The sequence below is a fragment of the Myotis davidii genome, unplaced genomic scaffold (assembly GCF_000327345.1).
Source record: "Myotis davidii unplaced genomic scaffold, ASM32734v1 scaffold679, whole genome shotgun sequence".
Classification (NCBI taxonomy): domain Eukaryota; kingdom Metazoa; phylum Chordata; class Mammalia; order Chiroptera; family Vespertilionidae; genus Myotis; species Myotis davidii.
In genome coordinates, this window is record NW_006290023.1 from 42128 (window position 1) to 54873 (window position 12746).

Consider the following 12746-nt stretch of genomic DNA (forward strand, 5'->3'; position numbering starts at 1 on the left):
TGTTGCCGCCACTGGAGCTGAGAGCTGGCTCTTGCTCGCTCCAGCTCTGAGGCCACAACTGACTGAAAGCAGGTATCTGGGGTTTGTTTAGCTTCTATAATTGAAATTTTGTTGCTTTCAGAGCTCAGAGCCAGACCACGGCAGTCAGGGAACCTTGGCTTCCTCTATCACTGGAGCAAGCAAGCCTCCTGCTCACTTCAACTGTGTGGCTGCTGGCCGCCATCTTTGTTGGCGGTTAATTTGCATATCACCCTGATTAGCCGATGGGAAGCGTAGCGAAGGTACGGTCAATTACCCTTTTTGTCTTTTATTAGATAGGATTCTAATTGACTAAGAAAGTAAATATAAGTCAGTGGAAATGACAATACCTCCCAATTCACTTGTGCGCAAGTTGCAGATCTGCATGTCACTTGAGGGGGCTTGCATTGATCTGGTGGTCCAGGGGCTGTAGTAATATCACATTTTTCTGAAAATGGTCCAAACTAGAAAAACAAATGTAACCACCATTTCCATTTTTCACCTATCGAGCGCATAGCTCTCTATAAAAACTTACAAATAAGTGCATAATCCTTCTCCTTCAAGACTAATTGGTCATAATATAAGTCTAAAAGCATTCACAGAAAGTAGAAAGATTTAAAGATCACATAAGTGAATATGTGGGGGTATTTTTAAGTTTCATTTACTATATTTTCTTCTCTTGTCCCTTATTCCTTCATGAACTGTTTTTTTGTAAGAAAGGCATAGTATTAGGTAGGTGGGATCAGTCAGAAAAAGATGTGAGGAGTGAAGAAACCGATGTCAATTAAAAGTATAAGAGATGGAAAAAAAAAGTATAAGAGATGGTAGGCATAAATTCTATCTTAAAATTTACAATAATTTAAGATGGGTCTAACAGGTATATTCTTTGAAAAATACAGAAAGCAAGTATTTACTTAGGATGATTTAGACAAATTATTACAAACCTAAAAATACAGATTAAGGATACTAGTATTAAAGGTGTGATCCCAAAGTACTGCAGCTTTGTGGGGCTTTCAAGATGATGACTTATGAATGAACTGCCAACAAAGTATATAAAGTTGATGTAAGAAATTTAAAAATAAGGTTATAGATATTTGGAGAACATATGCACAGTTCACTAAAACCTTAAATAATAGGGAGGGAAGAAGCTCAGTTTAATTTTGTGAAATTTTAATTACAGAATAGTTCAAAGAAACAGTGTTACTCAACTGAGGTAAGAAATTACTGCTTTGACCTTAGAGAACCTGCTTTAATGCAGACAGGTTGACACAGCTGAGTGGAGTCTGACAAACCTAAGTCCTAAGGCTTATCTTTACCACTTCTTAGTTTGTGTAACTGTGGGCAAAATCTGAGCCTCAGCTGCCTTAGTTGTAAAATGAGATATCACCTATCTTTTGTTCAATTATGTAGTTAGTTGTACAGATATTTAGATAATATTTAAAAAATTTACACAAAACTAGAAGTGCTTAAAATGTAAAGTTTTTTTTTTCCTTAGGCAAAAAAAGAATCACATAGTTGTCAATGGAAAGTAAATGCTGCATATAACCAGCCCAAAAAACAAATACTTCATCTTATAATCTTGTTTCTTCTCCTAAATTTACTAGTAAGTAAACCCTATTAGTACTACCTGAAAGGCAAATTTTAGCTCAGTTCAAGTCTAAAATGTCTCAAATTATATGTGGGATTTGAAAATACTGAGGTTCTATAACAATAATATGATTTCATCATATCTTATTTATCAGTATAGATTTACAGCTATAAATTGTGAAATATGGAGTCACAAATAATAAGTGCAATTACATATGTTACATGAAACACACTGTGATTATAATTCAGTCATCACAGTCTTCCTACCCCCATTTTGTTAGCTGCGTGTAGTCTGAAGCTGTAAGTCTTTCCAGGGAGAAGGTTGCTCACTGTACATTCTATTTCAGAACCTTGGTAAACTTCTTTGGGTTCATCTTTTTCTACAGAAGACATTTCCACACTGTAGCAGGAAATGGGAGATCCGCCATCAACCAGAGGGGGTGCTAAAGATGGAAAGATTTGTGCAACTTAACAAGAGGAATATATTTAGTATTAACTTAATTATAATTTGTTACCAAAATGGAAATTACCCCATCGTAATTGTATTTCTTTTGCTTTGGGTCTACCCTGTAATCTGGGAGGGAGGCATGGGCCAGGAGGCACAGCTGGAGTCTGCACAAGTAAAGTTTCAGATACCTGCCAAAACAAAAGCAAAAACAAAACAAAAATGCCCCAAACTAAATAGTGAGATTGCTTTTGTTAAAGAAAAATAACATAAACACAAAGATTGTACCAAATTTGAAATTATACTTGACTATGGACTAAAAATAAAGTTCTGAATAAAATCAAACCTTATAAAATCAAGAGCAAGTCATTAAAACTAAAATTTTATATATACAAAGACATTTAATACTATATACAAAATAAGTTACCAAAATAAATAAAAAGAAAAGCTCTTCCTTTTCTTTTTTTTTCATAAATAAAAAACAAAACAAAACAAAAAAGAGAAAAAGAAAACTCAAAAAACAAAAACAAAACTTAAATAAAAACCAAAAAACCCTTACATCCAACACAACCTAATGGACATTATTTTGACCCTGTCCAAATGGATCCACAAATCTCTTCTAAGGAAGGATGTTTCAACATTCTGTGAATGCAATTTACCATGTTTTCAGGAGACTTAGACTATTTTGGCCACTTTACTGCATACTGTATTTTTCACCTGTTTAATTTATTATTAATTTAAAAAAGTGATTTTCTTCTTCCTTTCCACTTAAAAATAATTTAAAAAATTAGGTAAGTTTTTCCAAGTATCTATCATCTTTCCAGGTGTTTGGTATTACTTTTAGCCATTTTTTTTTTTAAAAAAAAGTCTTTTATTTTAAAAGACATTTTCTTAAAAACATTGACAGAAACCCAGTGCCATATATGCCTTATCTGCACTGTGTTAAGGTTTACACTTAACTTTCTTTCCAAAGATAAACAAAATATTTGGTCATCACCTTATTCAGAAATGTATCTTATATAAGAATGCTATAATGTTATATTAGAAAAATAGCTTTTTTGGGGGGGTGGGTGGGAGGGGGAGTAGGAGGTTGGTTTTTTTTTTAGAATCCAGGAAGATTTTCTTATTAGAGAAAATGAAGCAACTGGATCCCAAGCCTGTTGGGCAGAACTTGCATGCAGTTTCAGAATACTTGCATTTTCAACAATTCATTTTTTAAAAGTACTTTTACTACATTAAATTCCATTTGAAATATAATAACAATTATGAATGCTCTAAGAAACCCCTCTTGGTTAAATTCATTAAAAAGAAAAAAATCACTCCCATTAAAAAACATACTTCTGAATACTGGCCAGTGTGGCTCAGTTGGTTGAGTGTCGTCTCATGCATGGGAAGGTTTCAGGTTTGATTCCTAGTCAGGGCACAAGTTTCGGGATTGATCCCCAGTCGGGGCGCATATGGAAGGCAACCAATCAATGTATCTCTCTCACGTTGATGTTTCCCTTTCTTTCTCTTCCTCCCTCTCTAAAATAAATTAAACCAACAAAAAAACCCCAAACAAAACCCCCCGTACTTTTCCAGAACATTACATATGTCTCATATGTAGTCAATGGTACATTTTTTAAAAAAAATATATATGTATTTTTTATTGATTTTTTACAGAGAGGAAGGGAGAAAGATAGAGAATTAGAAACATCAATGAGAGAGAAACATCCATCAGCTCTCTCCTGCACATCTCCTACTGGGGTACATGCTCCTGACCGGAATTGAACCTGGGACCCTTCAGTCTGTAGGCCGACGCTCTATCCACTGAGCCAAACCGGTTTCGGCTCAATGGTACATTTTAAGTTCATTTTGGCTATTAGGTCTCTAATAATAAAAATAATTACCATCTTTTTGGAAATAAGTAAATATTGTAGTATTTACTTAATAAATATTAAACACTAAATGACATTTTATGGTTTGTCCTGGTAATTTTTGGAGCAATACAACAGTTTACAATTATTTTATTTCTATTTGTTATGTATGGTTATTAAGCAACATACTAAAATTTATATTTTTTTCAAAAATATTTTTATTGATTTCCAAGAGGAAAGAATAGGGACAAAGAGAGAGATACATTAATGATGAGAGAGAATCATTGATTGGCTGCCTCCTGCACGCCCCCTACTGGGGATGGAGCCTGCAACCCCGGCATGTGCCCTTGACCGGAATCAAATCTGGGACCCTTCAGTCCGCAGGCTGATGTGCTATCCATTGAGCCCAATTGGCTAGGGCAGTGGTCGGCAAACTGTGGCTTGCGAGCTACATGTAGCTCTCTGGCCCCTTGAGTGTGGCTCTTCCTAAGAAGTACCCTAATTAAGTTAATAACAACGTACCTACCTATATAGTTTAAGTTTAAAAAATTGGCTCTCAAAAGAAATTTAATCGTTGTACTGTTGATATCTGGCTCTGTTGACTAATGAGTTTGCCAACCACTGGGCTAGAGCATAAAATTTATCTTTATAAAATTTTCTACAATGTTTTCATATACTTGTTTTTCCAAAGTTGAAAATAGATATTCACTGAATACAGATATGCACTAAGGACTATTATTAGGATATTCTGGCCACTATATAATTAACCATCTGGTGACAGAAATTACTTTTATACATGTATAAATACATTTTAATATTTGAAGTATCATCTGGTCTTCTCATTTAATTTGATCAAACTTGAAAAAAAAATCTCTATATAAATATTACCGCACTCTGTCCTCCATCACTGATGCAGTAAACTCGTAAACGATAGAAACAGCCTGGACTCAGTCGATCACAAAGATGTTCCCTAGTAGCTCCACTGTATATCATATCCCATTTGTTTCCTGTAAAGTGAAGAATTATGTTTAATCAGCTCCAAGGTAATGTTTAACATTTTGGTATCATGGACACGGCAGGTATCCTAGCTTCACTAAATAAGTGTTATGTAATTTGTCAGAAACAATTTAAGCTTGTTTCGAGTTTCCTGGAAATGATCTAATTTTCTTTATGTGTGTAGCTTCCTAGACAAATTTTGCATGGCTTTGTTGAAGGTAAATATCTCTGTAACTCTGTACAGACTTTGGCTGATATTGATAATTTGATTTTAATTAAGCATTTAAATGTGTTTACTGGTCCAGTAATAACATTATAACACACAAAGAACCAATACCACAGGAAGTTTAGTCTTAACTAAAAGATATCCTTATTTTTTTGCAGGCAATAGGTCATTTCAAGAAATAAAGACTGTTAAATGTGCCATTCAAAAATAAAGTTTAGTAGGCATAAAATTTCTTATTAAAATTAGTATAATGTAAGTTAACTAAATTTTAGAAGATAAATTTTCTCTGGTACATCTGGGTATAATCTAACTGAATAAACTAATTTCAGAAGAGTTTAGGTATACTGGACTTGAGCAATTCAAACAAAAAAATAAGAAAATGTAAATGAAATCATATAAGTATATAGCAATCTCACATTTGATGTTATATTTCTAAAGATTACAACTTAAAGTGGTTTGTAACATGCAAAATCCTAACTGCTACAAACAAAGGGAAATAAAAACCAAGAGAAAAGAGAAAAGATCATATAAAAGTAGCGGCCTGGTGCATGAAATTTGTGCACGGGGTGGGGGTGGTGGGAGCGAGGAGGTGTCCCCTCAGCCCAGCCTGCACCTTCTCTCAGTCTGGGAGCTCTTGGGGGGATGTCTGCTGTGGAGGTGGGAGAGGCTTCCGCCACCGCCGCTGCACTCGTCAGCTGTGAGCCTGGTTTCTGGCTGAGTGGCACTCCCCCTGTGGGAGCACACTGACCACCAGGGGGCAGCTCGTGCATTGAGCATCTGCCCCCTGGTGGTCAGTGTGCATCATAGCAACCGGTTGTCCCGCTGTTCGGTTGATTTGCATATTAGCCTTTTATTCTTACCATTAGAACCTTCTGCCATCTCCACTATATATTTACTGATGGATGCCCCTCCACTGTCTTTTGGTGGGTCTATCCAAAGAAACAACAGTAGTATTAGGCAAGGTACATGCAATTTAAAATGACAGAAAATCCTAATAAACATAGTATCAAATCTGGTGTTGCTTAAAAAGAAAAGAGAAATCACCTACAATGCTTTTTTATTAATATCAGCAACTCATTAATCTATTGCTTTTGCATTAAGTAGTATATAAGTAGGTGTTTAATAAATGTTTATTTTAAATGAATAAGTGATTTTCATTTCTCATGAGAGCCAGGATGACCTAGGTGACATTAACTACAAGTTCAGCAATCTTCCATTTTACACAGTGTTGCCCCTCCAACAGTTCTACAGTAGACCCCAAATTCTTCGTGTATCAAATCTGAAATTATTATGTGTGAGTACATACATAGCTGTTCACAAAAAAGATCCTCAAACCATGACTCTTACATTTCCTATTAAACTTGCTCTAACATATTTATTTATTTATTTATTTTTTAAAATATATTTTATTGATTTTTTACAGAGAGGAAGGGAGAGAGATAGAGAGTTAGAATCATCGATGAGAGAGAAACATCGATCAGCTGCCTCCTGCACATCTCCTACTGGGGATGTGCCCGCAACCCAGGTACATGCCCTTGACCGGAATTGAACCTGGGACCTTTCAGTCCTCAGGCCGACGCTCTATCCACTGAGCCAAACTGGTTTTGGCTCTAACATATTTATTTACGTATTTTAAAAATTATCTTACTATTCAAATCATTTTAATCAAATATAGAAGTAATGATGTAAAAATATGCATAAAATCTTACCCCAAGTTATTTTAAAACTGTGTGAATGTATCTTTCCTTTAACTGAAGGCTTTATGGGTACTCCTGGTTTATCAGGGCATGTAGTGAATTCTACTATTTCACTTGGATTACTTTTACCTTCTGAGTTGTAAGCAATAACCTGTGATGAGACACAAAAACATAAAATAATGTTTGACACAATGATATCGGCTTAATGAACAAAGTGATGAGAGACATAAAGGTTCAATCAAATGATAAAGTTTTCACACTGTGATAAACCATCAGGCTTATTTATGTTTTTGATAGGGACTAAGCATATATAAGAGTATTCAGTCCTAGAAGTATTCAGTGTCAATCTAACATTCTGATACTAAGCAAGAGTCATCACAAGAACAAGCTAAATCTGATGATACTTGATGGACTTTCCATAGTTTCCCTGACCTGTGATCAATTGCAGTCTGAAAACATTTAAGTGGAAAATTTCAGAAATAAGTAATTCATAAGTTTTAAATTGTGACTGTTCTGAGTTGCCTGATGAAATCTTGTGCTGTCCTACTGCAGCTGGCCCAGGACATGAATTATCCATTTGTCCAATGCATCCACAATGTATACATACTGCCCACCCATTAAGTAATTTAGCTGCCCTCTTGGTTATCAGAGAGAGGAGGAGTGAAGAAGAGAGGGGGAGAGAGAGATAATGCACATGTGCCTCACAGCACATTTACCTAATATTTATTACAGTATATTGTTATAATTGTTCTATTTTATTATTAGTTATTAATTGCTTATTGTGCCTAATTTATAAGTTAAACTCTATCATAGGAATGTATGTATAGAAAAAAAGTACATATAGGATTTGGTACTATTTGCAGTTTCAGGCATCCACTGAGGGTCTTGGAATATATCCCCCACAAATAAGGGGGAGGGACTACTGTATCAGTAAATACTGTCAACTTTCTCTACTTTTCTATTTTTACTACTACCACCACCTTAGTCAATGCCTCCTTTATCCTATCTTTTCAGAATGACTACACTATTCCAGTTTCCAGCTTCCATTCCTTCCCGCAACCCCATTTACTTTTTACACTTCAGCCAGTGGGACTTTATCACTTTTCAGCTTAGAATCCATCAATGGCTTCTTATCTTACTCAGAATAAAATCTAAATTCCTTATTATGGCCCATGTCAGTGATCGGCAAACCGTGGCTCGCGGGCCACATGCGGCTCTTTGGCCCCTTGAGTGTGGCTCTTCCACAAAATACCACCTGCGTGCGCGCATGTACAGTGCGATTGAAACTTCGTGGCGATTGAAACGTACCTCAATCAGATTGAGGACGTTTTTAGCAAAGACCAGCTTAGGAGTACCCTAATTAAGTTAATAACAATGTACCTACCTATATAGTTTAAGTTTAAAAAAATTGGCTCTCAAAAGAAATTTCAATCGTTGTACTGTTGATATTTGGCTCTGTTGACTAATGAGTTTGCCGACCACTGGCCTATGTGATTTCACACCTGACTACCTCCACTTTAGGAGCTTTTGCATTAGTAATTATTCCCCCTGTCTGGAATGTTCTTTCTGATCTTGGCATGCTACCTCCTTCTTTCTATTTGTATATATTCAAATGTCATTTCTGAGAAGACTTCCTTGACTACCCAAGTAATTGCCATGTCACCCTATTTTAGTTAACTTACAACTATCTGATATTTGTTTGCCTTTCTATTGCCTCCACTAGAATATTAGTTATTTTGATCACTGTTGTATTCCTAGTTTTTAGAACAGTGCTTATCATAGAGTAGATGCTCAATAATTATTGAGTGATTCATAGACAGGGACCATTATGACATGCCATGACACTATAGATGAGGATCTAAATAAATCTACCCCAAATAACTCATGGAGCCCATGAGAACTCAGTAAAATTTAGTCTAATTGCTCAATTTTGCTCAGGTTTCCTCAGTCCTCCCACAGGACTATTCAGATAGATTTTCAGGATGTCTCTTCATTCTGCTGCTAACAAATTAGACTACAAAGGGAATCAAAACACTTCCCATGTGGTACAGTGTGTCTACTAAAACTTAATAACTAGAGAAAACTTTAATAATAAGAACAGGCTCTGGACGATGTGGTTCAGTTGGCTGAAGTGTCATCTCATATACCCAAAGGTCGTGGGTTCAATTCTCAGTCAGGGCGCATACCCAGGCTTTGGGTTCAATCCCCAGTTGGGGTGTGTATGGAAGGCAACTGGTTGACGTACCCCGCCCCCCCACCTCTCTGAAATCAATAAGAATGTATCTTCAGGTGAAGATTAAAAAGAAAAAAAAAAAGAACAGATTCCCTAAAGACCGTAAAGATTCACTAACTATGTTTTTAAAGGTATATAATATTTCATCATTGACACCTTTTACTTCAGTTGGTCATAAATGTATATATATAAAAGCCAAGTGACCAGAATGATGGAATGACTGGTCACTATAACATGCACGGCGGTGGCCAACCGGACCAATCAGGGCCCCAATTGGTTCCCCTCAACCTCCCATGGCCTCTCCCCCAAGCTGGTCCTGCCCCTGATTGGGGCAGGTGGCCGGACCCCACCCATGCACGAATTCATGCACCGGGCCTCTAGTAAAGCTATAAGGTTATCTCAGCCCATCCCAATTTTACAAATAATCAAAACATTCACTTAGTGCCTGCCATAGAGGGAGCATGGTGCTAAAAATTCTAGGTGTGGTGCACACCTTACCTTAATTAGAATCTTTATGCAAAAGACAGGCAATATGCATATCAAAAGAATTACACAAAAAGATAACTATGGCTTAAAAAATGATTCAGGAATCCTTTAAAAAGGCAAATGTAAGTAATATGGGGCAGCAGTGAAAGGGGACTATTGACGAGGATTTAAATAAATCTATTATTGGGTAAGACAGAACAGAAAACCCTGAGTATAAGAGCAGAAGTGAACAGCAAAATTGCGAGCTCTGCTCAGGAAAAAATGAGTAATCAATCTAGTAAGGTAGCCTGTTTATGTAAGGAATAAAAAGCAGCACATTTAAAAAACTGAATTGGTCAGAATAATAAAAAAACAACATCACCTATGTCAAACTAAGGAAACTGGTTTTCAGAGGGAAAGCTGTTTCAGAAAGGTTAATCTAGCTATAAAATAGAACTTGGACTAGCAGGCAAAAGAACAGCCTGAAAGCAATACAGAAAACTTTAGTATTCTTAAAGACAGAAATGACAGAGGAGAAAGGAAGGCAGACAAGATGAGAAAAAAGGAAGGGAACATGACTATGTACTGTCATAGATACTGATATATAAGTACATAACTTCTGAGAAGTTAACAGATCCAGGTACTGTTTTGCTTTTCTTCATTGATGAAAGGCCTCAAAAAAACAGGTAACAAGTTAAAGTGAAAATATCTAAGGACTCTCAGCCCTTAGACCAGTGGTTCTCAACCTTCCTAATGCCGCAACCCTTTAATATTTAAGTTCCTCATGTTGTGGTGACCCCCAATTTCATTGTTACAAATTGAACATAATTAAAACATAGTGGTTAATCACAAAAACAATATGTAATTATATATGTGTTTTCCGATGGTCTTAGGTGACCCCTGTGAAAGGGTCGTTCGACCCCCAAAGGGGTCACGACCCACAGGTTGAGAACCGCTGCCTTAGAATCTAGAAGCCTTGTTACTTGAAAAACTATTTTTCAGGAAACAAGGCATCAGCTTTCTAGTGGCTCAGAATCATAGGAACTGGATACTAGCCCCTGAAGCCTTTAATTCTTCTTCTTTTCAGGTCTTGGCTTAGCTTCCAGTGAACCATTCGATGAAATTAGCATTGTTTGCTTTATTTTAAGAAATGACTGCTTTCTTATGCTTTAAATCTTTACTTTCATTTTTATTTTATTCTTTAAATTCTTTCATTGTCCTAATTTTGTTTTAGTATTTTGAATGTCCTAGAACTGTCCTTGGTATTGAGTCGAGAACTCTAGCATTTGGAAAACTTGGTCATTTTAGAATTTTATGTAATTCATATCCTTATTGTTTCTTTAAAAAAATAACATACTAGTTAGTAATTACACCCTGTATTATATTTTTATTGCTTTTGCTTAGTATTCTAAGATTTCTAAGTTAAGATTTTGTTTTAATATGTTTCCTTGAAAGAGGAGTCTGCAATGCCACGTCAGAAAGGAAAGACAGACATTGCAGTAATATTTAATGATGTAAAACCCTCTCAGCTGGTACCCAGTACATGGTAGATTCAAAATAAATGTCTGGGCTTCTAGAAAACTTTATACAGTCATCATTTTCCCTTTCCTAAAATTTTTTTTTTTCTGCTCTAGATCTGTGGTTCTCAAATTTCAGTAAGCATCAGGATCATTTGGAGGGCTTTCTAAGATACAGATTGCCAGGCTTTACCCCCAGAATTTCCGATTGAATAAATCTGGGTTGGGGCCAGTGAATTAATATTTCTAACAATTCCCAAGTGATGTTGATAGAATGGTTTGATGATAACACTTTGAGAACTACTGTTCTAGATCTCGGATTTGTATATCCTGCAATTTGAGAGTGACTGCCATAGTGAAACAGTTTTGAATATAAATTGGTGATTTGTTTATAGTGAATTAGTAAGGAATTTAACTCCTACTTGTAGGTATACATTTTGTCTCTATGTTGCAATAACACCATGCTGTTACACGGTAGTAGAATTCTAAGAATTTTAATAAATTTATTAAATTATGAAGACACGGACAACTTGCTCAGAAGTCCTGTTGATAATCATTATTGAAGCAAAAATACAATTCAATATCATCATCAGAAGAAAGCTAGAATAAATGTATACACATCTCAGGTATTTAATAATTCTTATAAATATGAAAACTATTTAGAAATTAAAATAATCCAGTGTTACTAGAAGTTCTGAAAATGAAACTAATATATAAAGCACAGTATAATACAGCTGTGGGCAAACTACGGCCCGCAGACCGGATCCGGCCCGTTTGAAATGAATAAAACTATTGAAAAAAAAGACCGTACCCTTTTATGTAATGATGTTTACTTTGAATTTATATTAGTTCACACAAACACTCCATCCATGCTTTTGTTCCGGCCCTCCGGTCCAGTTTAAGAACCCATTGTGGCCCTCGTGTCAAAAAGTTTGCCCACCCCTGGTATGAGACTGCTGCGCTAAGAGGGCGCCGGCTCCCACCCCTGGTATAACAGATATAATTATGCCCTGCATAATCAAAGTTACCATTATCATTAAAATGTTCTTCCTAAAGTTCTTAAGGAGTAATAAATTTATTTTAGATCTTTGAAAGTTAAAACAATTTATAGTGGCTTTTATCATTTATTTGAAACTAGAGGCCCGGTACACAAAAATTTGTGCACTGGGTTGTGGGGGGGGGTGGGGGGGGAGGTCCCTCAGCCCGGCCTGCGCCCAGTTGTAGTCCAGGAACCCTTGGGGGATGTCCACCTGTTGACTTCGGCCCACTCCCCGGGGGATCAGGCCTAAGCTTGCAGTCAGACATCCTTCTGGCAGCCAGGGTGTCCTCAGGGGATGTCCGACTAAAGGCTTAGGCCCCCAAGGGATCGGGTCTACACCGTTAGTTGGACATTCTTAGTGCTGCCACAAAGGCGGGAGAGGCTCCTGCCACCACCGCTGCACTGGCCAGCCATGAGCCAGCTTCTGGTTGAGTGCACTCCCCATATGGAAGTGCACTGACCACCAGGGGGCAGCTCCTGCATTGAGCGTCTGCCCCCTGGTGACCAGTGCGCACCATAGCAACCGGCCATTCTGCAGTTAAGTCAATTTGCATGTTAGCCTTTTATTATTATTGATATATATGTAATTTTATTTCCATGAGGAAGGGAGAGGAAGAGAGAGATGGAAACATAAATGATGAGAGAGAATAATTGATTGGCTGCTTTT

At 36.6% G+C, this 12746-nt stretch overlaps 1 protein-coding gene across 3 annotated transcripts in view; it reads right to left on the bottom strand.

Annotated features, from left to right (window-relative positions):
* FNDC3A (fibronectin type III domain containing 3A) overlaps positions 1 to 12746 on the bottom strand; it is a 225287-nt gene that overhangs the window by 15836 nt on the left and 196705 nt on the right. For all 3 annotated transcript variants that reach the window (XM_006762728.2, XM_006762730.2, XM_006762729.2), the window contains 6 exons: positions 6838 to 6976; positions 5989 to 6057; positions 4795 to 4913; positions 2136 to 2241; positions 1873 to 2048; positions 369 to 482 (listed from right to left, as the gene is read on the bottom strand). In XM_006762728.2, coding sequence (XP_006762791.1) covers positions 369 to 482; positions 1873 to 2048; positions 2136 to 2241; positions 4795 to 4913; positions 5989 to 6057; positions 6838 to 6976 — 723 coding nt within the window. The remainder of the gene's footprint in view (positions 1 to 368; positions 483 to 1872; positions 2049 to 2135; positions 2242 to 4794; positions 4914 to 5988; positions 6058 to 6837; positions 6977 to 12746) is intronic.